At 44.5% G+C, this 26,153-nt stretch overlaps 1 protein-coding gene across 2 annotated transcripts in view; it reads left to right on the top strand.

The window, feature by feature from the left end:
* Positions 1 to 26,153, top strand: part of LOC137451094 (follistatin-related protein 4-like) — a 292,081-nt gene that overhangs the window by 142,265 nt on the left and 123,663 nt on the right. For both annotated transcript variants that reach the window (XM_068158275.1, XM_068158266.1), the window contains exons 5-6: positions 14,136 to 14,326; positions 20,106 to 20,226. In XM_068158275.1, the coding sequence (XP_068014376.1) occupies positions 14,136 to 14,326; positions 20,106 to 20,226 (312 nt within the window). The remainder of the gene's footprint in view (positions 1 to 14,135; positions 14,327 to 20,105; positions 20,227 to 26,153) is intronic.

The raw sequence follows: 26,153 nt of genomic DNA, 5'->3' as shown, positions 1-26,153 counted from the left end.
ATGTTTCTGCTATCTGCCACCACAGGAGGGTATAATAACAACCCAGTATAAACAAACCACCACCAAAGGTGAACTCCAGTGGCACTAATTTTCATGGCAACCCTTAGCCACCACCAAATGTGGTAATAAAGAGCTGTTTGGAGCAGGCTGAAGAGTGTCATTTCTAAGACAGGAGGCACCAGGGCTGTCATTTTATTTGACAGTTCCACTTACACCATGGTGGTTATTTTCAGCTGTGCCTGTGTCTGTTTTCTAGCTCCAGGAAGAAATTCAGTGTGGGAGATGGGAGCAGTAAGCTTTGTCTTTGTGTCCCTTTCCACAGGGCAAAAGAGGCATGGTTACCAAAAATAGTATTTCCAGGTAAAATGAGCAGATTTGAGGAAGGTTTTGTTTACTGAAGGGACAATGAGTATAAATTACAACCCAGGAGGTTTTGCTTGAACGTAAGGAGAAGCTTCTTTGCTGAAACTGTGAAATTGACTCCCCTGAAATTGTGCCGGGGAGGTTTAGGTTGGACGTTAGGAAAAATTTCTTTCCTGAAAGAGTAGTCAGGCTTTGGAGCAGGCTGCCCAAGGAGGTGGTGGAGTCACCATCCCTGGAGGTTTTTTTGCTGAATGTTACAGTTGGTGAGGTAGTGTGTGCAGTGGGAAGTTTGTTTGGGTGTTTTAAGTTTTATGTTAAATCATAGAACCTTAGAGGACCATTGACTCCAACCCTCCTGCAAAGCAGGATCACCTAGGTGATCACCTAAGTGTTCGAGTAATGTTTGAACATGGCAACTGGGCATATGGTTTAATGGCCATGGTGGTGTTAGGTTGACAGTTGGACTCAATGATCTTGGAGGTCTTTTCCAACTGAAACAATTCTATGATTCTTTCCTGTAAGGGTGTCAGAGCCCTGGAGTAGGCTGCCCAGAGAGGTTGTGGAGTCTCCTTCTCTGGAGAGATGCCAAACCCACCTGACCATTGTGATCCTGGGCAAGCTGCTGTGGGTGACCCTGCTTCAGCAGGGAGTTTGGACTGGATGATTTCCAGAGGTCACTTCCTATCCCAACCATGCTGGGATTCTGGAATTCTATGATTCATACAGCCCATCCTTTCATCTGCTTCTCTTGGGCTCTATCTGGTACTGTTGGAAGCATCAAAAAAGGACTAAAGTGAAATGTTATAGGATACAAATTTATGAGCACAGCTCCTTAATTCTTGTGCTGTTTGCAGCTAAATTGCCTATCAGTAACAGCCCGCTTCCATGCATGCAGAATGAAAGCTCTGGCTTGCCTCAAGTGCAGAAGTGCGGTCCCAGAACATCAGATCACTTGTGGCAGTTTAGGCTGGGTGCCTCCTGTTCCTGCCACGCAAGCTACCTCTCCAGTGTCCTGAGTGTCCTGAGCCCAGTAGGTGGACACAGGAAATAGCATATTTCATACCCACAATATCCTGTGCCCTATAAATCTATCTGCACAGTCTTTCTCTTCCTCTTTCTTCCCTCTCTGCTCCCGTGGGAGATGCTCCCTATCGGGTGACGGTGGGGAGTTATCTCAAGGCCTCTTAGGCCTGGCTAGGCCTAATGCCAGGAGGAGAAGGGGGAAGGGCAGTCTCAGATCTGGCCAGTCTTGAGACCTGCCTAGCAGTGTGTGTGGGGGGGGGGTGGTGTTTGGGTATACCCTCAGTTGGGGAGAAGGGAAGTGTTGGGAGGCTTTTGGGTGTGCTGTAGGGGAGTCTATACGCTTGGGGTTTCTTTTGTCACTATGCCTATAGCTTTCTGTAAAACACTTACTGCTTTTCCGTTTAAACTTTCCATCACTTCTGCAATCCATTTGTGTGTCATTCTTTTGCCCCTTTCAAGGGCAAGAGAGGATCTGCCTGGCTTCAAACCAGGACAGTGCTGAACTGGAGTGAGATGATTACATGAACTCTTTACACCAATAAACCATAGCCTCGTGGCCTGTTTGACTTGACAGAGCAGGTTTGCATAGAGATGAGAAAATTAAAGATGTCTTTGGTTCTTCAGGGGTCTCATTACAAATCCCCATCCCTCCATGCAAATTTTCTGTCTCTTCCTATCTGTCTTCCTCTTCTTTAGTTGCATATCCATGGAGAGATTAGGTGGACTTTGTACCCACTTTTCCTGTGTGGTTGGAGAAAAAAAAAAAAGAGAAACAAGAAAAACCCTGCTTTCCTCAACAGGTTGTGTGGACAGGCTCCTCTGAGCAAGCATAGCTGCTTGCTGTAGGGAGAGTGGAATAATGAGAAAGCCTCATGATATTCAGAGGTGTCTTGCAATTTAGAGACGTCTGGGGTTTTCTTTTGCCCTGCTTTGATTTTTACAGGCTGTAAGAACTAGGGCTGAACAAACTGATTAAGGATGAAGAAAGGTTAACCTAAATCTTAATCTCTAAGTCATGGTATCAACCATTTGACTTTTGATTACCCAGAGAAAAATCTTCCTGTAAAACAGCAGTGCTGGGCAGCAGTTGCACTGCAGGTACTGCAATATACCTATCATGTCTGATAGTAACAGAAGGAATATCCCATCCAAACACCACTGAAGACCATCTTCCCTTGGGTATTACACCTTGAATGCTAGGTTCAGTTTTGGGCACCTCACCCCAAGAAGGACATTGAGGTGCTAGAGCAGATTCAGAGAGGGGTCGTGAAGCTGGTGAAGAGTCTGAAATGGCAGGGGAATTGGGTTTGTTCAGCTGAGAGAAAAGGAAGCTGAGGGGAGATCTCCTGGCTCTGTATAACTGCCTGAAAAGAGGTTTGAATTAGGTGGGGGTTGGTTTCTGGGCCCAAGTAGTAAATAACCAGACAAGAGGAAATGGCCTCAAGTTGCACCAGAGACATTTAAGTTAGACACGAGGAACAATTTCTTCCCTAAAAGGGTTGTCAGTGTCTCGCCCAGGCTGCCCAGGGAAGTGGTGGAGTCCCCATCTGTGGAGGGGTTTAAAAAGCTACGTAGATGTGCTGAGGGGCATAATTTAGCAGCAGATGAAGTTGTGATGGATTAGTGGTTGAAATCAATGATCTTACAGGTCTTTTCCAACCTAAACAATTCTGTGGTTCTATGATTTTCACCATTGCTGTCCATGGGGGAAACCACCTGCTGCAGACCTGATGTTTAGGCAAAGCTGGGCTCATTGCACCGTGCTGCCATTGCCGTGCTGCCTGCTCACCTACCTTACATGGGGCTAAACCCTCCAAGGCCGAGTACCTCTTTTAGTCCTGATTTGAATTTGCAGGTGAAGTGAAACTCTGGTAAAGTTGCTGCTGTGGGGAGCAGATGTTGAACATCATGCAAATTCATGAATGTTAGGAAACCTTCAGCAGCTGCTGCTGACAAAATTCAATTAACAATAAAAGCCCAAGCTAACTTGCTTATCTTAGGGATAAGTTTCAGTTAATAAGATGTACATTTGTCAGACAGCCATATATAATTTAGCAGTGACTGGGAGCTCACCAAATACATCACAGAAATGGAATGGAATATATGCTCCGAAGTAGATACTGTTAAACAGCAGACATTTACAACCTGGAAGTGTTAAAACTCGCCTCAGCAGATATTTATTTCAGTATTTCATTTTATTACAAGAAAAAAAAAAAAAAAAACCAACCCCATCTATTATTCTACAAGCTCTTAAAATATATTAAAAATGTACAGAATAGAAATTCCTTGTTCTATAAATAAAACAATGTGTTTCTACCTCCAGCAATTACCTTCCAAACTGCACAAACCTCAATGAACCGCCCCCACCATAGCCCCGAGTGCAGAAGAAAAGAGATGGGTGTATTTGAAGCCATTTTTGGAGGGAAGCCCAGGAATCATGCCTTGGTTTACCAAGTCCAAAAACAAGTTCTAGATTTGTTTCCTTCCTGTGAAGGAGCAGGCAGATGTACAGGCAGGGGATAGTAAGAGAAGCCCCAGGGGAGGGAGGCAGGAGGAAGCTTGAGGTGGGAAAGCACATGATCAATGTAATTTATCAAGTGCCTATCACCTCCCAGGCAATGTGCCACGGATTTATGGATTTTTAGAGCCAGGAGGGATCATGTGCATTCTCTGACCTCCTCGGAATTCAATGAGATTTTCCCTGCAGCAGCTCCATAATTTGTTTGCTCTACAGCACACCTCCTAGGAAGGCTTCCAGCTCTGATTTAAGCACAGAAGAGTAATTTTTCACATGATTACTTAGTCTCAGTGGGCAAACATATTTTATTTTTAATTTGTTTAGCTTCAATTTCCGTCTACTGAATTTTGCTTTGCATTTATCTGATACATCAAACCCTAAATCTTATATCCCACATGTCATCTTGGGGAGGGGACTGTTTACAAGGGCTTGTAGTGATTGGATGAGGGGGGATGGCTTTAAACTGGAAGAGGGGAGGTTTAGACTGGATGTTAGGAAGAAATTCTTACCAGTGAGGGTAGTGAGACACTGGAACAGGTTGCCTGGAGTGGCCGTGGATGGCTCCTTCATGGAGGTGTTCAAGGCCAGGTTGATCAAGGCCTTTAGCAATCTGGTCTAGTGGAAGGTGTCCCGGCCCATGGCAGGGGGATTGTAACTAGGTTATCTTTAAGGTCCCTTCCAATCCAAACCATTCTGTGATTCTATGATCTTCCCAGGTTTGCACTGAGGTTGGGCTCTGCTTGTATTTCCTGTCCTCTCTGATGAGCTGTGGGATAGAGCAGCTCTCACTAAGGCAGTTTTTGTTCTAAATGACAGGGTGTTTTTTTTTCTCATTTTGGGGTATTTTATCATCCCACAGTGAGCAACAAAACAACCACAGCCATGTCTGCAAGAACCTTTGGCTTCTAGCTAGCATAATTCAGTGCCCACCACCTGAGCTGCCTCAGACACTTTGTGGTACTATGAAGTGATTCTCCATCACCCACAGAGACCCTGAACCCATTCCCAAGACAGGGATCTTACTGCTCTTAGCCCACCAGAACATGTCTCACAAAGATGCACTCAGCCAGCATTCCCACACATTATTTAGCATAAAAAAAGGCATAACTAACAGCAGTGTATGGGCTGGGAAGGTTCTCCATGTCACACCACAGAACCACACAGAATCCCAGTATGTTGAGGGTTAGAAGGGACCTCTGGAGATCATCTAGTCCACTGGCCCCTCTAAAGCAGGGCACCCACAGCTGCTTGCCCAGGAGCACAATGTCCAGTTGGGTTTGGAATCTCTCCAGAGAAGGAGACTCTGCAACCTCTCTGGGCAGCCTGCTCCAGGGCTCTAGCACCCTCACACCAAAAAAGTTTCTCCTCCTATTCACATGGAACCTCCTGGGTTCCATTTTGTGCCCATTGCCCCTTTCCCTGTTGCTGGGCACTGCTGAAAAGAGTCTGTCCCTATCCTTTTGCCCCCGACCCTTTAGCTATTCACAGCATCGAGAAGGTCTCCTCTCCACCTTCTCTTCTGCAGACTAAACAGCCCGATACCACAAGCAAACAAGGCTGTTCCTACCACTGCTTTATTGCTCACTGCCTGCTGAGTGCTGTTATTTTCGTGTTAAAAAATTAAAAATATTTGTCAAACCAGAGAGAAGAAACAATGCAGTGAGCCTCAAAGCAGCTGAAGAAGGAACACCAGGCAGGCAGGGGCAAACCACTCACAAGCAACCCTTATATTCCTCATTCAAAGGCTTTGGTGTGCACACCACCTACAGCAGCAGCAGTGACAGGTGAATTATGTATGATTCCCAAACAGACAGCTGCCTGTGTCCAATGATTCATTTATTCACAGCACAGCCTGCTCTGCTGCAAATCCATCGCTCCACACAAGACATGATCTCACACACACAGCTCCCTTTGCCTGTTGCATACTCTCTCCAAATCATATTTTGCCTTCAGACTGTATTGTTTTTCTTAGCAAAACCCATTAAGCTAAATGAGCGATGCTGCAGCCTAAGCTGCAGAGCAGGGAGCGGGAGAGGGAAAAGGCGCCGTACGCAGCTGTCGTTAACGGTGACAACGAAACCAGCTTAAGGATGTCTAATTACTTCAGATCCCAGCCCCAAACAAATTCATAGCATAATGAATTGATTGGATTCTTGAGAAACATTCTATTGGACTAGCCTGGTAAGATTGTGAGGCTTTTGTAAAGGTTAAGAGAAAGAAGGAAGCCTGGAGCTTGTGGTGTTCCCCAAGGGGTCAGTGGTGGGTCTGGTTTTGTTTGATGTCTTCAGCAATAATCTGGATGGAGGGACAGTGGACTCAGCCAGTTTACTGATGATACCAAATTTGGAGGAGTGGTTGATACCCCATCAGGCTGTGCTGCCATTCAGAGACACTTAGACAGGCTAGAGAGGTGAGCAGAGGTGAACCTCATGAAGTTCAACAAGGGCAAGTATTGGATCCTGCACCTGATAAGTTACCCCCTGCACCAGTACAGGTGAGGGGTTGAGCTGCTGGAAAACAGCTCTGCATAGAAGGAGCTGGGAGTGCTGGTGAGCAACAAGTTCACCATGAGCCAGAAATGTGCTCTTGTGCCCAAGAAGGCAAATGATCTTCTGAGGTGCCAGCAGGTTGAGGAAGGTTCTCTTCCCCCTTTACTCTGCCCTATTGTGAGGCCAATTCTGGAGTACTGGGTCAATTCTGGGTTCCCCAGTTCAACAGAGACGGAACTACTGAAATGAGTCCAGTGAAGGCTACAAAGATGCTGAGGAGCCTGGAGCATCTCTGTGAGGAAGAAAGGCTGAGAGCCCTGGGTCTGTTTAGCCTGGAGAAGAGCAGCCTGACAGGGGCTCTTCTCAATGCTCAGCATGAACTGAAGGGAGGGAGGCAGAAGGATGGGGCCAGACTCTTTTCAGCAACAGGACAAGGGACGATGGGCACAAATTGGAAGCCAGGATGTTTGACACGGGAGCAGAGCAGTCAGCACTTGTGTGGATAATTAAGCGGCTGTGTTGCTCACACATCTTCTGAAGATCATGGGCTTAGAGGATCAAATTGTGCGTGGCTGCCAGCTGCCTTGGGGAACATGGAATGCAGAAAGGTGACAGCAGGACTCAAATAGCAAATTCCCTGAGATATTGAGGGTGGATTGGTCTGTAGCGCTTCAGAAGGAATGCATGGCAAGGTGTTTTGATCAGCTCAGAATCATACAGTGGTAATGGTTTGAAGGGACCTCTGGGGGTCATCTAGTCCAACTCCCCTGCAAAAGCAGGGACACCCAGAGCAGCTTGCCCAGGATCACAATGTCCATGTGTGTTTGGAATCTCTCCACAACCTCTCTGGGCAGCCTGCTCCAGGGCTCAGCACCCTCACATCAAAGATTTTTTTTTCTCTGAGTTCAAGTGAAACCTCCTGTGTTCTAATTTGTATCCAACTGAAAAGAGCCCAGCTCCATCCTCATGACTTCCACCCTTACACAAGTCTAGACACAACTGGGAGTTCTGAGAGGCTCCATTTCCTGCTTTCCTTTTGTTTGGTCCCTGAAGAGGTTGGAGAGCAGGCAAAGAGCTGAGGCAACATGAAACAAAGTACCTCAGAAAGCTTGTCATGGGATTTGGAGGCAGCTGTTTGCTTTTTGAATACAAGATATTTCCCTCCCATGAAAGCCTGGCTCTGCCACGCTCAGTCTGGCCCACAAAGGGTATTTCATATTACACCTTCCACTGTGAAAATTAAAACAAAGAAACAACAATAGAAAAAGGGAAAATATTCATGAGAAGTCCTGCTGCTGGGTAGTACAGAGCTCCCCAAACAGGCATGTTCTGCAAATATCTGGACTTAGACTTCTATTTCATTCCAGGTAATTAAAGGGAGTCCTGCTTTGTAGGACTGTCGTCTCCATTCATGTGATCCACTCAACCTGATCTAGATGTACCTATGTTAGCAGAGAGGTTGGACTAGACCATCTCCATCAGTCCCTTCCAATCCCTACCATTCTACAATTCTGTGCTGTCTGGGATCAAATTGTCCATCCCAGAGGCCTGATGCTCTGGTGTTGCTGTCCCTCATCTATGACGCATCCACTTGTTGTAGACTCATAGAATTGTTTCAGTTAGAAAAGATCTCCAACCATCAACCTAAGACCACCATGGCCATTAAACCATGTCCCAAAGTACCGCGTCCACATGGTTCTTGAACACCTTAAGGGACTCCACCACTTCCCTGGGCAGCCTGTTGCAATGCCTGAACTGGAAGAGTTATTTTTCACACAACAATGATTAGCTTAGCTCACTCTTCAGTATTTCTATAAGGAAAAGTCTTGGTCCACAGGTCCAAGTGACCAGAAAGCCCTGGCTACCCTCTCAGAGCAGCCACCTCACAGTGCTCATTTCTGAGTGGAAAATCTCTTCATGACTTTAACTCAACCATCCTGTAATTTAAATTAACAAAACCAAACAGGCAAATGCACCGTTTACCTGACAAAAGCTGATGGTGCTGCACAGTCTGCTGTTTGACAGTTTGTAATCCTCTACTGTATTCCTATTGGAAAAAGCAAAATTTTGTTTGATTCCTCCAGGAAGTATCCAATGCTCACTTTTAAATGGTTGATAGGATACCTTTAGATAGCAAATGTATTATTTGGAAGCTTTAATAAGCTTTAAGGTCTTCTGGCATTTATGTAAATTTCACTGCTGCTTTGGTGCTCTGCAACACCTTTCCAAACAATGCACTGCACTTCCCCATCACTCCATGCAAGGGATCCTGGGAATCTGACTTCCTGGTAAAAGGTACTTTGCTGCTTATGGCCTGGTTGCTTATTTGTACCGTGAAGTGCACACGGCAAGAGGGACCAGCAGTGTGAATGATAAAGGCTACTGTGTGTCATCCTTGGGGATGGGTGGACTCAAGAGCATGACATTTTCTTCTTGGGTGTTTGTGTAAAAGAGTTTTCCCTGCTGCCTGCTTGAAGACACTTGTATCATGAGACTTCAGGATCTGCCCTGGGATAGCTTCATCCTCTACCACAGTCAGTTTTTAAGCAATTCTCAGCCAGCCATTGCCTCAAGCTATGTATCAGTGACAGCTCAGCTCACAAAGTATGGGAACTTTATGTCTCCTTCTGCAGAAAGGAAGAGCAGAGGGCACATGCACATGCATGGCCTCAAGTTTTGCCAGGGGAGATTTAGACAATCACAATCATGGAATGGTTTGGGTTGGAAGGGACCTTAAAGATCATCTAGTTCCATCCAGCCTGCCAATGGCAGGGATGCCTCCCACTAGACCAGAGTGGCCGCAAATATCTCCAGGGAGGAGGCATCCACAGTCAAACGACCCAAGTTTCTAGGTAGGTTTTACCTACAGACTAAACACTATTAAGCCTCTGAAATACATTTTTAACAGGTATTTATCTATGCTTAAACTACATTAAGCTTAAAAACTTAGTAGTGTAGTACTTTTTACATCAGGTTGTACATCAAGCTCAGGTGAGAGTATGATCTTTAACTGATAACACATCTGTAAAAACTGTAACTGAACAAAAAAAACGACTGTATATAAAATATTTTCAGATGAACATTGGATGTTAGGAACAATTTCTTTCCTGCAAGAAGGGTCAGGTATTGGAACAGGATGCCCAGAGTGGTGGTGGAGATATTCAAAATACACGTAGACATGGCATTTTGGGTTAATAGCCACGGTGGAGATGGGTTGATGGTTGGACTCAATCTTAGAGGTCTTTTCCAACCAAAACAATTCTATGATTCTGTGCTGGAAATGAGTTCTCATGACATTTTCAATACAACTGCAGGAAGAAAACACCGTCATTTTCCCCAGGCTGTGTGTCCTTCCGTATGCTTACAATCAAACACACTTGCAGAGTAACCTGCTGCAAAACAGCTGCTGATTTCTTCCCCACCTTGCACTGGAACAGCAAAGTCTCCTCAGTCCTCTTGCTAAGCACTAAAGGACAATATGATTACAGCAAGCCGGAGTATTTATTATTGTTAAGGATGTGTAATGGTCTAATAACGTTGTGCTGTGGTGGTAGTTCAGATATCATTAGGAGAGCTCTCAGGCATCTCATTAGTGGATCATAAGGTACACCCTAAAGGTCATTACTGTAATTATAAAATGTTAACTTCTAAAGAGGAAAACATGCACAAAGAGGGGCAAAGTACTTCTAATGTAAAAATAGACTAAACAACTTCATACAGAAGACTTGAATTGATCCAACAACAGATTAAAGAGAAGCATTTACAACAAGTGATAATTTACTTACTCCTCCAGAATTTGATGAGGTTAAAACTACTCCATTGTAGGGCTTAAAAAGGTTTGCAAAATAATAGTAGGATTTTTCTTATTTTAATCTTCCTGCACAATATCTGCCACCACATATATACTGTCCCAATAACTACTCAACAGCTAATTAACGCAGATTTTAATCTATATCAAAAGATACCGAAATTACAAATAGGGATGGACGTCAAAATTCTTAAAGCGATGCTCGCACATCCTAAAGTGAAGAAATTGGTGCAACAGGTGAATCAAACGACTAAACGAATGGTATGGCAGGTAGAACATAATTCAGAAAAAATAACAGATGTCCTGACCAAAGTAGAACAAGTAGGCCAGCATCATTGGTGGGACATCTTTACAGGATACTCCCCAACAGCTACACAGGTCTTCAACTATCTGGTACACCCAATATTAATAGTAATTGTAGTTCTGTTACTATTAACTCTCACAAATATTTGTATGTGGTGGAGACTAAGAATCATAATGAAAAGGACCCAAATGGTTTGGGCTATGGTACGAGCATATCAGAGCCCTATAGGATTAGAATTTGACATAAGAATTCGTAAGTTATAAGAAAAAAGGGGGGAAATGAAGCCCCAAAACAGATAGCTTTCGAGAATGTGAAGCAATGGAAGGGAGCACAAACCACATAGAGTAATAAATCAGCTGAGGCCTGGGACACTGTGACAGAAAAAGGAGATAAGTGATAAGGGCTGACGAAGTGAGCATGATTCAGAACCAGAAAGGTCAAACTGACCCTAACAGCCTTGTCCAGTCAGTAAAACTAAGCCAGGCACACCGGGAATTGACCAAATTAGGAAAGGGTTCAAAAGTTCAAGAGAGGAAGACTCATCAGAAGACCCCTGCCCATGATGAAGGCCACCGGAATGACCACCAAGAGGATCCTCAAAAGAGATGTCCCCGCCCACGCTCCGCCTACACCACGCCTCTTATGAATATGTATGCAGAGATATGATTATGTGATGCAATACCACATCCAAAACTGTATAAAAGACATGCTTTTGTTACGGGAAAGGCAGAAATCCATTTAGTGATTTCTCCAACGCGTTGCTAATAAAATACCTCCTGTCTATCTGACTTAAACTGAGTCTCTTAGGCAGTTATTCTTGCCTTTTGGGGCAAAATTCGGCATCACAGTTTTGGGCCCTTCACTCCAAGATGGGCATTGAGGTGCTGGAACATGTCCAGAGAAGGTCAACAAAACTGGTGAAGAGTCTGGAGAGTAGGTCTGATGGGGAGCAGCTGAGGGAACTGGGTTTCTTTAGTATTGAGAAGAGGGAGGCTGAGGAAAGATCTCATTGCTCTCTACTACTCCCTGAGAGGAGGTTGGAGACAGATGGGGGCTGGTCTCTTTTCCCAAGTATGGTTCTCAAACACTGGAACAGGCTGCCCAAGGAGGTGGTTAAATCCCCATCCCTGGAGGTGTTCAAAAGAGGCAGAGATGTGGTGCTGAAGGACATGGTTTAGCACCATCCTTGGGAGAGCTGGACTTAATTATCTTAAAGGTCTTTTCCAACTGAAAAGATTCTATGATTCTGTGACAGATAGTCAAAATCTGCCACTCAGTGACAGAATGTGCCAGTTCTGTACAGAGTTAAATTGGTACGAATGGGGCCAGCAAGAGAGGAAGGCTGGGACAGCACTGCCCAGGCAGCAGTTGGGGAATAGATGGAAAAAAACCCACCCAACTGCAGAAAAGACAAGGTCTGCAGAGTAAAGAAAGAGCTGTTTTGGGAAAGATTGGTAGGAGGAAGAAGTGAAAAGTCAAAAGGGCTAAAGGCTGCTGTGAGGCTGAGCAGATCTGGTGGCTGTGATGCATGCAGAGACCTGGTCTCCAGAGGACCATAGAAAGGTCCTGTGTGGCTTGTGCTCATGAATGGAAGCCACAAAGCAGAAACAGAGGTGAAGTAAATCAAATAAATTTCCCTGTCTTCATTAGCCTTAGATGCATTTTCCTGGGATTTAGATTTGACTGAAGAGAAAACTCCAGCTCAGGAGTAACTATTGTTGCAGTAGCTGAAATGGTATTTACAACAGGATTACAAAATGACTTGATTACACAGGATACCGCAATCAATTTTTCTCTTAAATAAGCACATGATTGGGGAAAGGAATTTCTTCATGTTGCCTTCACAATAGCCATCAAATGAGATGGTTGGGGGGAGAAAAATCAGAAATAATAAGCAAGCCTGAGAGTAGCTGAGTACCCTTATTTTTTTCCATAAAAAAAAATGGATCCCATGTGGGAGCAAGAGCTCTTTAGGAGGTTGTTTAGAGAGAAAGAAAAATTTAACAGCTGTTTAATAGCCCTGAGCTGTGAGAAACTCTGCAAACTGGAAGGGTCTGAGTTCAGGAAGGAAAATAAAATTTGTGTTGCAGTTATGGCTTGTGGAGCAATAGGGCACTGCCCTGCCTGGTGAAGTCATGCCCAACCTCTGTGTCCTCTCTCACCTTCCCAAGTCATGGTGCTTCTGAAGTTGTGAGCACAAAATATAAAGGGTGAAAACAAATCTTGACAGTAGATGGCTTTGCTGTCAGAGCAGTGCCTTGCACCTGGTGTTTTAATTGGGCTCCAGTTGGAGTGGGACTAGACGACCAAAAGTGGTGCAGTTCAGCAAGAAAAGGGCAGGAACACTAGTTGTCAGGATGCCAGAGTCCTCTGTTATTTTTCAGAGGAGTAGTGGTGGGAATCTTTGAGGAGCTGATCTACTGCAAGAGGGGTCAGGTATTGGAACAGGCTGCCCAGGGTTGTGGTGTCCATTAAACTGGGTTCAGACCAGGTTCCCTTATATTTAGTCCAGCAGGATTAGTGATGGGACTTCAGGAGTTTTTAAACCACCATTATAGGGATTAAGGGCATCTACCTTATAGAGGAAATACAATACTCAGAAAGGGGCATCTGGCAGGGACAGATAAATGTGTAGATGGTGTTGATGGTTGATGGCCATCATGAGGGTACTCCAGGGCAGAGTCAGCTGGGTTTCCACAAGACACCAGCCGCTGTGGTTTGCATTAAAAGAAATGGATTTGTGCCAGCCTTCATTCTGCCAAGCTCTGCCAGATAGCAGTGGAGCAGAAAAGGGCCAGAACATCTTATATCCACCTTGGGCATGTGGAAAGGTTTTTTTTTTCCTCTGGGATTTAAGCATCCTAGAGAAGGTGCTTAAATCACAGCAAGCCTCTCCCTGGAGGAGAAGCACAGAAAAGCTGGCTGCTGTGAGCAAAGCAGGGGGTTTCAGGATCGTGAAGGTTTGATCTGATTCCTCCAGCCAAGCTGGTGCCACTTCAGAGTGAGTGGTTTGAGGGCTTTTCTGGGCTGAGAAGCTTTTTCCCTGGTCAGGGACTGAGGAAAGCATGGATGTCAGTCTGCAGCAGGGTGAAATGTGCAAGGCACCAGCAATAGACAGGGGTTCCTCCATATCCTCCATCTAACCATCCTACCACCTTAGGCTGCCTTTACAGGTTCCTTAAGATCAGCCCCATGTTTGCCCCAGGGTAATAGTGAGGGGTGCCATTTATTTATGGCTGTGGCACTTTCAGAACATCAGCTTCCTCAGCTGTATTTTCTAAAGATTAATCCATTTTATCTTTGGGAAAACGTGGAGGCAGTTTAATGTGGGTGGGGATTACAGAGCTGAGTGTGGAAGTCTGCAACTGAAGCTATATAATCTGGGAGGTAACATGCTGAAGGGCATCCTTGACAGCAGGATTTAGAAAATCTGCCAGCTATTACAAAAGGTAACAACTAAGAAGCTCCTCAAGTGCAGGGCTGAGCAGTGTTGTGTATGCAGACAACCTGTCTGTTGCCTTATTTTTCCCTCTAGGAGGTCAGTGCTTAAAAACAAACAAACAAACAAACAAACAAACAAAAAAAACCCAAGGCAGATGCACATGGTGTAGTAATGCTCTTATCTTTTAGGTGACACCTGTACAATGGCAGACTACAGTCGGCTCAAAAGCATCCTCCTGGACCTGCAGGCTCATCGGCAGAGCCCACTGAGCAGCCTGGCCGAGGACAGGGTATCCCAGAAGCGCTTTTTAGTTGAAGATCTGTTTAAGCACTTGGATCTAAACAGTGATGGGCATCTCAGCAGCTCTGAACTGGCTCAGGTGGGTTTATTGTTCAATGAAAATGGAATTATGAAGTGGATTGCATTTTTTGATCTGAAGTGTGAGTTGAATGTAACACAGCAGCGCTCTGGTGAGAACAGTAGTTTGTAACTGTCCAGCTGGCAGCAGGTAAAGGAGGAAAACCTGCTGCAGCACATGAGTTTCTCCACCTCTGGGGAAATGGTGGTTTCCCAGACATTTGAAGCTCCTGTACAAACAAAACATGCAGCAGATTTCCAGCCCCATCTATGCTTCTGAAGATAAATACTAATCCTCACTGATAACCATCATCTTCTGAAGTATTTCATAGAATCATAGAATTATTTTGGTTGGAAAAGTCCTCTAAGATCATCAAGTCCAACCATCAACTTAACATTAGACCAGGTCCTAAAGTACCATGTCCATATGTTTCTTGCTAGCAAGGGCTCTCAACATGTCCACATGTTTCTTGCTAGCAAGCACTCTCAACTGTTACCCTGAGGCAAGCCAAGGATGAAGCACTGGGACACCACAAGGGAATCAAGGCGGGTTTCACCTAAGAGGGTGGCATGGCCAGCCCAGCTGAAATGCCTCTGTCCAAATGGATGCAGCTTGGACAACAAATAGGGTGAATTAAGGGCCTCTGCGCTGCTGGAATGCTATGGCATAGTGGCTATTACAGAAACTTGGTGGGATGGTTCCCATGACTGGAACGTAGGAATAGATGGGTACAAGCTCCTTAGGAAGAACAGGAAGGGTAGGAGAGGAGGAGGTGTTGCTCTCTATATCAGTGACCAGTTGGAATCAGTGGAGGTCCCCCTGGGGAAGGATGATGAGCTAGGTGAGTGCATATGTGTGAAGATTAAAGGGAAGACAGGGGAAGGTGATGTTACTGTGGGGGTCCACTACAGGCCACCTGACCAGCAGAACCAAGCAGATGAGGCCCTCCAAAGGCAAATAGAAGTGGCTTTGTGTTCACAAGCCCTGGTCCTCGTGAGGGATTTCAACCACCCTAACATCTGCTGGAGGGAAAATACAGCTAGATACCAGCATTCCAGGATGTTCCTGGAATGCGTAGATGACAACTTCCTCCTCCCAGTAATAGAAGAACCAACAAGGAAAGTGCCATGCTGGACTTTGTTTTCACGATAGGGAAGGGCTGGTCACAGATTGGATGTTAGGAAGAAATTCTTCACCATGAGGGTGGTGAGACACTGGCACAGGTTGCCCAGGGAGGTGGTGGAAGCCTCTTCCCTGACGTTTTTTAAGGGCAGGCTGGATGTGGCTCTGAGCAACCTGATCTAGTGTGAGGTGTCCCTGCCCATGGCAGGGGGGTTGGAACTGCATGACCTTGAGGTCGCTTCCAATCCTAACAATTCTATGATTCTTGAACCCTTCTAGGGATGGAGACTCCCCCACCTACCTGGGCAGCCTATTCCAATTTCTGACTACTTTTGCAGGAAAGAAAGTGTTCCTAACATCCAAACTAAACCTTCCCTGGAACAGTTTCAGGCCATTTCCTCTCATTCTATCACCTGATACTAAAGAGGAGACCTCACTCCCGTCTCCTTTCATGGAGTTGTAGAGAGCAATGTGTTATCCCCTCAGCCTCCTTTTCTTCAGGCTGAACCACCCCAGTTCCTTTATCTGCTCCTCACCAGATCTGTTCTCCAGACCCTTCACCAGCTTTGTTGCTCTTCTCTGGAAGGGCAGCTGGATGATGGGGGAGAATTAATCTAGACATTTTAGGTGTATGGAAGTTGCAGAGAAATCTCTTCAGTTCCTCCCTGCCTTCTGGACCACACATTAGCTTGAAGTAACTTGACAGCAAAGTTGGGATATTTTTAAGCAGGTTTATTTTTCCCAAAACACAAGGCAGATGCTGATATGTTAATTAGCAGAACTTCATGGAAAAGGCAAAAGCATGAAAAAACCTTTCCTAATTTTGGGCATGCTGTGCTGTGGTATTCATCTGATGGGTCAAGTGAACCAAACATGTACCCAATGTCCCTTTTCCTATCACTGGCTACCTCATGACCTCCACCCTTTGACCAGCATTTGTAAGGTCCTGTAAATCTGAGAGAACACATTGTGCCAGATATGGGAAGATCTTTTCCATCTCATTGCATCATCCATGAGAAGAATTAGAAGCAAACACCAAGGGCCTGTTGGGAGCCAGTACCTTCCTGGGCCATGTTCCAGTTTCCAGAGCTGGCCCTTCACCCTTTGCCCTGCAGGAGCATCTCATCTGTGCTCACACGTCTCAGTGAACATGAAGCACGCTGGAGTTCCAGGATGTCAGTGCAAGCTGTGAGCAAGCAGGAAGACAGACACCAGCTTGCTCCTCCCCAAGCTCGCTCCTCTACAGGACAGTCTGCACTGAATTTTTATCCTCAGGCTGTTGACATGATGCATGATCCTCCCTACATGATGCATGATCCTCCCTGCATAATGCAAAGTGTCAGAGTAAATTCCCTCAGATCTCAGGGCTATGAATATCAACAATACTTCATCTAAATGCAATGATTTTTTTATAAAGACATGGTAGGTATAAGAAAACACTTTTATCTGAATTCAAAGCCACCTTTTGCATAGTGACATCTAAGTGTCTGTTCTGCTCTCCCATTTTTTCCTCCTTTTTACATGAAGCTTATTCTGTAAGGGTATTAAAACTCAGCTCACATGGAAATAAAGGTTTGGCAGCCTGCAAGCCATTACAATTAGGAAGGAACAGTGACCTGTGTTCTAAAGGAGCAGAATTCAGTGCTTTAAGGTCTGCTGCAAAGTTACTGCAGGCTTTGTTTGCAGACACACTTGGAGCCCAGGTTTCTTGATAATGGGCAAGGATAGACCTGATCAAGATTGGACAGGGTTATTAAGTCCTGAAACAGGCTGCCCAGAGCAGTGACAAGAGTCCTCATCACTGGATGGGTTTCAAAGCCATGGTTTAGTGGAGACATGGGAGTGTTTGGCTAACAGTTGGACTTGATTTTCAAGATTTCTTCCAACCAAAGTGATTCTATTCTATGACTTGTAATAAGTATTAAAATCATACCGTTATTTTAATTCTTCTGAGGTTATCAAGGTCAGTAAACATGCTCATACATCTGGAGCCCACTTCAGTTTCATGCACCAGACTAAATTCAGCCCTCAGCTAGGAGCCCTCTCACACAAGCATCCTCCACAAAAGCTTGCCATCAGCCTTGCTGACTTGGCAGCACAATTGCCTCTCAAAAGACAAAATAATTCCAGTTAATACAGAATATAGATAATCCTTGAACACTTGTAATCCTGGGCTGGGGGGGGGGGCACTGATCTTAAATCCCAGACAGGTCTGCAGGGCAGCTCTGGTGCTTTCAGAGTGGCAGGATTCACAATTTACAAGTAGGTTGTCAATTCTGTATTCTTCTTGTTGGCTTCAACAACCAGATGTGCTCTTACATGGCCAGTTTATTCACCCAGTTTTCAAGGTATTGGTTTTTTTTTATGTAATGAGCAATTTTTAGTTCCTTGTACTGTAGTCTTTTCCTGCCTCCTTAGGTAGATTTGTGATTGATGTCTGTTGACTGTTATAATTTGAAGTTCTCTGGAACTTGAAAATTCCCCCAAAGATGAGAATTTCATTGCCCGTGGGTAGAAGACGTGATGCACTGGGATCTTGTTTTCTCTGGCTGCTGGATGAGCTGCTGCTGTGCATGTTCTTTGTTTTATTTAAGAGAGGAATAGTCTCTAGAGCACTATAACCTTGTCTGCAAGGAAAAACTTGAGGCAGGTAATGTGCATTGCTGCAGGAAAAAAAAGTCATTTTTAAGACCAGAAGGAGGATGGGGTTTGTGACTGCTCTGTTAAGGTAGATGTAGGCTGAATATTAGGAAGAATTATTGACAGTGAGGTTGGTGAGACCCTGGAACAGGATGTCCAGGATGCCCCCTCCCTGGAGGTGTTGAAGGACAGGTTGGATGAGGCCTTGAACAACCTGGTCTAGTGGGAGGTGTCCCTGCCCATGGCATTGGGATTGGAGCTAGATGATCTTTAAGGTTCCTTCCAACCCAAACCGTTCTATGATTCTATGATCTTTAGGAGGCTCATTATAAAGGGATTCACTCCCAAGAAGAAACTGCAAGTAGAGTTCTTCTGGAGAGGACAGTCCTACACCATGGCAGCACCCGGCACTGAGAGATAGCAAGAATCTTTGCCCACTCGTGTATTCTCCACAACAAAATTGCTTTGAGCAAAAGAAGTAGCAGCAGGTAGTCCATACCCCCTATTTGGAGCTGCTTTGCCTCCTGGCAGATCTCAGCAAATAGTTTCCCTCCGGATCTGGCTGTATGAAATGTCTGTGTGGTTTTACAGCCATGGGAATGCAGGTCAATTAACAATGGTCGTAATTGGAATGTTATTTTCATTTAAAACTTTAATGTGTTTTTAAAGTCAGATTCATAAATCTACTGAATGTGCTGCAGCTGAAGTGCTTTGTGCTGGGTTTGGGCTTTGTGGTTTTTTTTTTTCCCTGCCATTAAATCAAAAGGACTAGTAAAAAGTTGTCAGTCTTATGAAAAGTTAATCAATTTTCAATACAATGGTACACAAAAGGAAATTTCCATCTTTAGAAGATTGATCTTGGAAGTTATGGTTGATCTCACTTTTATTGAACATTTTTGCTTTCTAGGTGAAGGGTCATTTTTTTAGCATTATTACTTTAAATTGCTCCAATATAATGGACCAAGGCTAGAATAGTAAATAAAGGAGTCCCAGGGCTACAGCAAAAAGCTTCTTGCCTGGCAGATGCAACATTTCAGCACTTTTCTTTGTGTTCTACAATAAATTCAGGGAATTCAACATTTTCATTATGCTTAGGTCTGATTTTTGGCTCTTTACTAACTTAGATGAATGGCTTCTAAGGCTCTCTTCATTTTTAATGTAGAACATATGGAATGTTTAGAATCCATAAGGAACAAACTGTCAGGGGCTCGAAAAACACATTAGTGATGGAAACACCGTCGACTCTTGCCCATTCTGGTCCTAAAAGCAAGGAATATGATTTTGTTCTTCCCTTTTTCCCTGTTGAATATTTTTTTTTCCAATACATTTGATAAGTGGAAATGCATTTCTGTGCTGTTGCTGAAGGAAGAGGCTCCCCACCCTCACTAGGAAACCCATGAAGCTTGGAGGATGCGATTATCAGTTAAATCTTGATGCAAAGCAAATGTGACTGATAGATGTATATAAAATCATAGAATCATCAAGGTTGAAAAAGACCCCTGAGATCAAGTCCAACCTCCTACCCAACACCACCATGATCACCAGACCATGTCCTGAAGCACCACATCTACTAGTTTTGTGAACACCTCCAGGGATAGTGACCCACAGCCTCCCTGGGCATCCTGTTCTAATGCCTGACCACTCTTTCAGCAAAGACCTTCTTCCTAATATCCAACTTAAACTTCCCCTTGTGCAGCTTCAGGCTATATATTTCAGTGTATCTCCCGAAAGGCTTGGTGCCATGGTTTAGTTGATTAGATGCTGTTGGATGATGGGTTGGACACAATGATCTTGAAGGTCTTTTCCAACCTGGTCTGCTCTGGTCTGGTCTGGTCTATTCTATTCTTGCTATGCTATGCTATGCTATGCTATGCTATGCTATGCTATGCTATGCTATTCCATTCCATTCCATTCCATTCCATTCCATTCCATTCCATTCCATTCCATTGGTCATTAAATGGAAAATATGGTGGGTGAGCCAGGACCACAGTCTGTAGCTTTACTTTTTGTCTAAGATTACCTGTCCTCTTTGCCACAGCTAATGAAGAAGGAGGACCTGGAAGATGATTTATTGGATTGTACACTAGAAGACCTTCTCCGCTTTGATGATTACAACAACGATGGCCACTTAACCTTGCAGGAGCTCTACACAGCCTTCCGTGAGTCCTGATGGTTTTGTCTATCCTGGGTGGTGAAAGCACCTGAATGTCTGTGATGGCAATGCTGGATTGGGGTGTGGTCAGCAGAGATAAGGTCATGAAAATACAATGAAAGGCTTCTTTCTAAAGGTTGCTGTGCTCCAAAGCATAAGCGTGAACTTAGGAGGTTGGTAAAAGTGTGTGGGGCTTGTTGTCCTCCTGTCTATTTTGCTCTGCTTCTTGTTGATGGCAATGGAAAGATGGTGGTGAACTGGCTGCTCTGTAGCCCTGAATATGTGGTTTCTGAGTGATCCTGAGGAAAGAGGGTTGAGGCTTGCCTAAATCTGTGATGGTAATGTGAGTTAGTTTGCTGTGGGGATGGTATTTTCATGAATATTCTTCCTGGGAGTGATGTTTTCTGCACTTTGGTTCTCTGTTAGTAAGTGGATTATGTTGTGCAATCACAGTGCACATCTCAGCACCATTTGCAAAGATCCCTAGATCACCGAGCTACTTAAACAGTGCTGCTTGTGTTATCCCATTTATCATCATAACATTATGTTCATGCTTGCAGTTAAGCATTCATTGAAGTCCTTCCCTGGAAAAGGCCCACATTGCCTCCTTCACCTGGATGATAGATGGTTTTATTGATGCCTGTCCCATTGGGATACCAGGGAAGAAAGGCAGGAAATAGAGGGGTTTATTCAATAATCAGGGTAATGAGCTACAGAGTACCTGTGTGTGGTTAATACTCTTTACAGAAGAGCAGGATTCAACCATTGTGCTGTTGAGTTGCAGACAAAAGGCTGGTATCAAGCTGGTTACCTCTTGATTTTGATCCTCAAATCTTTGGCTATGGCCTTTTCCTAGACAAATCATTTCAGTCGATCCTGATTTAATTTTCTAAACCAGAGCACCCTGCTTCAGTGCCTGCTCAGTGGGAAGAACTTGGTGTGCATGTAAGTCACCCTGTGCCCTGTGCCAGCACATGCCTCACTGATGCTCTTTGGCAAGCTGTGATGATAATTGAGAACCTCTATGTTTGCCAAATATCCTCTTCTCTGAAGAATATTTCTGTTTTCTTGACTTCTGGCTTCTCATTTGAAAAACCCAACTTTGGATAATAATGTTTAAAGTGTTTTAAAATTAGCCCCAGTTGTCACCTTGGACCTTTTTGAACCACATATGCATTTAATTCAACACAACAGACTCAAACCAGCAGATATACAGTAAAACATAAAACCTCATACATTAAGAAGCCCATAAAGTGAATTAACCCAGCTATAAAGCCTTAACACGTGGTTAGTTGGGAGCATATTTGGATCAGTAGGTTCTCAAAGTCGCAGCAACACAGAGCTAAGTTCCAAGAGTCATTTGTATGAGGTTTTTGGTTCAGTGAATTTTAAGTAGGCAATGAAAATAAGACAAGTACAAAATATTAGCCACTGAGTAGAGACAGTAATCGATAAACTGCAACAATACTCGAACAAAACCCAAGGCATAACAGTGAGTGCCTGTCAAAAGGGTTTTGTGTATCAAGAGAATTGTGCTCCTTCTGAAGCTGAAAATCAGACTGATTTGTCCATTTTCAGTTTTCCCTGAATCTCTGCTTTTATCAAGGGCAGTTAATGGCTCATCAGCTTTTCAGTTGAAAACAAAGTTCATTGTTGCAACTTTCCAAGTTTCCTGGCCTCTGTAAGAGAACTTTAGTACTTGGTGAAAGTTTGTACATGATGTAAGGAGAAAATGACAGAATCCCAGCGTGGTGGGGCTTGGAAGGGACCTCCAGGCATGGTCTAGTCCAGTCCTCCTTCTAAAGCAGGGTCACCCACAGCATCTTGCTCAGGTGGGTTTGGAATTTGGAATCTCTCTGGAGGAGACTCCACAACCTCTCTGGGCAGCCTTCTCCAGGGCTTCAGCAACCTTACACCAAAGAATTTTCACTTCTTGTTCAGATGGAACCTCCTGGGATGCCCTATGTGGCCATTACACTGTTGTCCTACCATTGGGACCCACTAAGAGTCATCTGGCCCCTTCTTTTTGCCCCTCACCCTTTAGCTCTTACTGAGCATTGATCAGATCCCCTCTCAGGCTGCTCTTCTCCAGGCTAAACAGTCCCATTCCTTTCTCAGCAGAGATGTCAAAACTACTTCAAACACTTGTCATAAGCACACACTTTGACTTGCAGTTCTTAAGTGTTTCAGAAATGTCTGCTTTGTTATGAGCCAGAATTTGACTTCAGTAATAGCTTCACACTGCAACATCCTTGCATGGTTTTCATATTTTTAGGCCGTTAGCATGATCCCTTTGTTGCTTGAAATTCACCCAGGTCACTCATTATTGTCTGTTGGCAGCAGACTGTGGGGATGGCTCATCAGCAAGCTGAGGAACATCATTACCAGAATTCAGTGAGATCAAAAATCTCAACCTAATTTAGCTTCTCAAATGCAGTTACATCTGGTTTTGGTACACTGTGCTCTGGTATAGTGTTGCAGTGTTGCAAAGGTCTGAACATTAACTTGAGAATGTGAAGAGCTTTACAATTTGCCATTCCTGTGCTGCTTTAGAAGTTGCCTTTCATTTTAAAGAGTCTCATTACCTTCCTGTAGCTTACAGACCACCAAATGGTCTCCTTCTCTCACTCCATGTGTGTCTCTTGCTTTCTCTTGACCTGTCATCTCCCTCCAAGACCACAGAAGTTCAAAGGGAGTTTTTAATCTCCATCCATGTTGATCAGCTGTAAATAAATGAAAAGTGTGAGGATGAGAAAAATTGTAGAATCATGGAATGGTTTGGGTTGAAAGGACATCCAAAGGTCATCCAACCCAACTCCCCTCCAGTCAGCAGGGACATCCTGCACTGGATCAGGTTGCTCAGAGCCTTGTTGAGCCTGACCTTGAATTATCTCCGGGAATGAGGCCTCAACTACCTTCCTTGGCAACCTGTTCCAGTGTTCCACCACTCTCATGGTGCAGAACTTGTTCCTAACATCCAGTCTAAATCTCCCCTACTCTAATTTCAAACCATTGCCCCTTGTCCTGTCACTGCAGACCTTTGTGAACAGTCCCTCTGCAGCCCTTTTGTAGGCCCCCTTCACATACCGGAAGGCTGCAATTAGGTCTCTTTGGAGCTTTCTCCAAGCTGAATCCAAGCTCTTACCTTTTCTGAAGTGTGATTTCACCCTTACAAGCAGCTACTAGGTGCTATTTTTGATAATCATTTCTCATTGTGCAAATGCATATCTTAATGCACAGGTTTGGATTATGGACAGAAACAGTGGCCTCCCTCCTACCTACCATCTCTCTTCTGATTTTCTGAAAGTTTTTTTTTGTTGTTGTTGCTGTTGTTTGGGGTTTTTTTGTTTCTTAATTCCAAGCATATAACTTTTAGAAGCCTGCTTGTGTGTTGAGGATGAATAGAAATGTGTATTAACACCGGATCAAAGTACCACTTTTCAAATCACCTTAATCATATATAAGTGACACATGAGAGGGATGAAATTCTCTCCTCTGTCAGCTCTGGCAAGAGCAACTCATAGGTGTCTGCTGATTTCTCACTAACAGATTTTATTAGATAAGCATTCTCAGGACTCAATTCTCTTCAAGGTCTTTTCCAACCAAAATGATTCTCTGATAATTAAAACCATAATTATTGGGATGATGATCTCAAGCGTTTCACATCCCAAATGCAGAGTACTAGCAAGTATATCTCTCTGCTGTCTTTTCTTTGTATTGTCACAAAGATTCAATAAATGAGTAAGAAATTAAAGGCTTGGTTGTCAAAATTGCTAAAGCAGGGCATGGATCTAATTAATCAGCATGGAGATAGCCTGGTGAATTGGCAAGCACATCACCCAGCTGAGTCAGACTTTAAATATGCTCAGATGAGTGGGTTTTGGATGTAGCTTCTGGAACCGTATCTGACTGGAGGTCATTAGAATTAGGCCTGTCAGTTTTGGCATTCCTGTTGTCTTCCCTAATGGGAAAGTAGCAAGTTGGCAGATGTGAAAGAAAGGGGGGGAGGGGGGGAAGATCAGTGTAATCCTCTAGATCTATATCATCATCAATGTGGACAGTTCAATTTGTAATGCAGACATGTCAAAGAGAGGGAAAACATGCACTCCATCATAATGTCTTCATCTTGTCAACACTGTTTAGCTAATAAGAAGTTATTAACCCTGTGATAAAGTTCCCTTAAATTCTAGCTGGTTGCCAATTAGAGCCCTCTCCTAACCAACATCATCTTCTTATAGCTTGCCTTCACTTTTCATTATAGTTTTGAAGGCACTTTGCTACCCCACAGCAGCTCTTCCCAGTAGGTCATACTGGGTTTAGAAACCAATTTGGTTGAGGTGGCATAAAAGGCCTGAAGGTTAGAAATTAAAACCCAAAATAATTCCCCTTCTTGATTCCATCATGACCTCCTGAGGTGACCTTGCATATCCAGTGCACTCCAATGTGGCTTTCCAAGGCGGCTGTGTCACATAGTTTCTCGTGGCTCTGCAGTGACATTTTGAGATCCTCGATGTCATACCTGGATCGAAACCACCCACAAAGGCTTGAAAGGAAAATACTGAGTTGTTATTTTTCAGTCCAGTTGTTATTTCCCAAGCATTTGTGCATATATGTTATGTATAGACAGAACGTTGGTGTTTCTCTGAGATGAGAGATTATGTTGTCATCTCTGAATGTATTATTATCTAAAGAACACAAATATATTTCAGAAAGAGCATATTTCATGCAGGAATGAAAAGAGAGGCAGGATCAAGTGCTCCTCTCTTAAACTTCCTCTTATAATGCTGCTCCCAGCAGCCCAGCATGGTGGGTTTGGAAGAGACCTCTGGAGATCATGCAGTCCAACTCCCTCACTATAGCAGGGTCACCCACAGCAGCCTGCCCAGAATCACAATGTCCAGGTGGCTTTGGAATCAGGAGACCCCTGGGCAGCCTGTAAATGCTGTTATACTCTTTAAAAGGAGTTTGCATTCTTCTCTGATCCTGTTTTAGTTCAGATCTTCCTTTTTTGCTTATCCTTAGTATTTATCGAAAATGGCATGGATGCACTCACAGTGGGAGATCAGGGGAATGCTGGACAGCAGCCATGGAGGATGGATAGTACCAGCCCATGCAGCCTTGAGGCTTTCCCATCTGCAACTACAGACTGGAAAACCAGAAAAAAACATGAGTTTGAGTGAACTGGGTGAAAAAATGCATCAGAGATCCTGGCTGTGCATGAATGTTGGATAAATCACTGCCAGTGCAAGAGAGACAGCATTGAAAGGTTTAGAATAGAATAGAATAAACCAGGTTGGAAGAGACCTTCAAGATCATCATGTCCAACCTATCACCCAACACCACTCAATCAACTAACCCATGTAACCAAGCACCCTGTCAAGTCTCCTCCTGAACACCTCCAGTGACGGCGACTCCACCACCTCCCCAGGCAGCCCATTCCAATGGGCAATCACTCTCTCCGTGTAAAACTTCCTCCTGACCTCCAGCCTGAACTTCCCCTGGCGCAGCCTGAGACTGTGTCCTCTTGTTCTGGTGCTGGCTGCCTGGGAGAAGAGACCAACCTCTGCCTGTTTACAACCCCCCTTCAGGTAGTTGTAGAGAGCAATAAGGTCACCCCTGAGTCTCCTCCTCTCCAGGCTAAGCAGCCCCAGCTCCCTCAGTCTCTCCTCATAGGGCTTGTGCTCCAAGCCCCTCACTAACTTCGTTGCCCTTCTCTGGACTCGTTCCAGCAAGTCAACATCCTTCCTAAACTGAGGGGCCAAGAACTGGACACAGGACTCGAGGTGTGGCCTAACCAGTGCAGTGTACAGGGGCAGAATGACCTCCCTGCTCCTGCTGGCCACACTGTTCTTAATGCAGGCCAGGTTGCCATTGGCCCTCTTGGCTGCCTGGGCACACTGCAGGCTCATGTTCAGCCTACCATCAACCAGCACC

This window comes from Melanerpes formicivorus, unplaced genomic scaffold (assembly GCF_026170545.1).
Source record: "Melanerpes formicivorus ecotype bairdi unplaced genomic scaffold, bMelFor1.0.p_v2 SCAF_2, whole genome shotgun sequence".
NCBI classification, from domain to species: domain Eukaryota; kingdom Metazoa; phylum Chordata; class Aves; order Piciformes; family Picidae; genus Melanerpes; species Melanerpes formicivorus.
The sequence above is the reverse complement of the archived record's forward strand: the minus strand, read 5'-3'. Positions and strand labels throughout refer to the sequence as shown.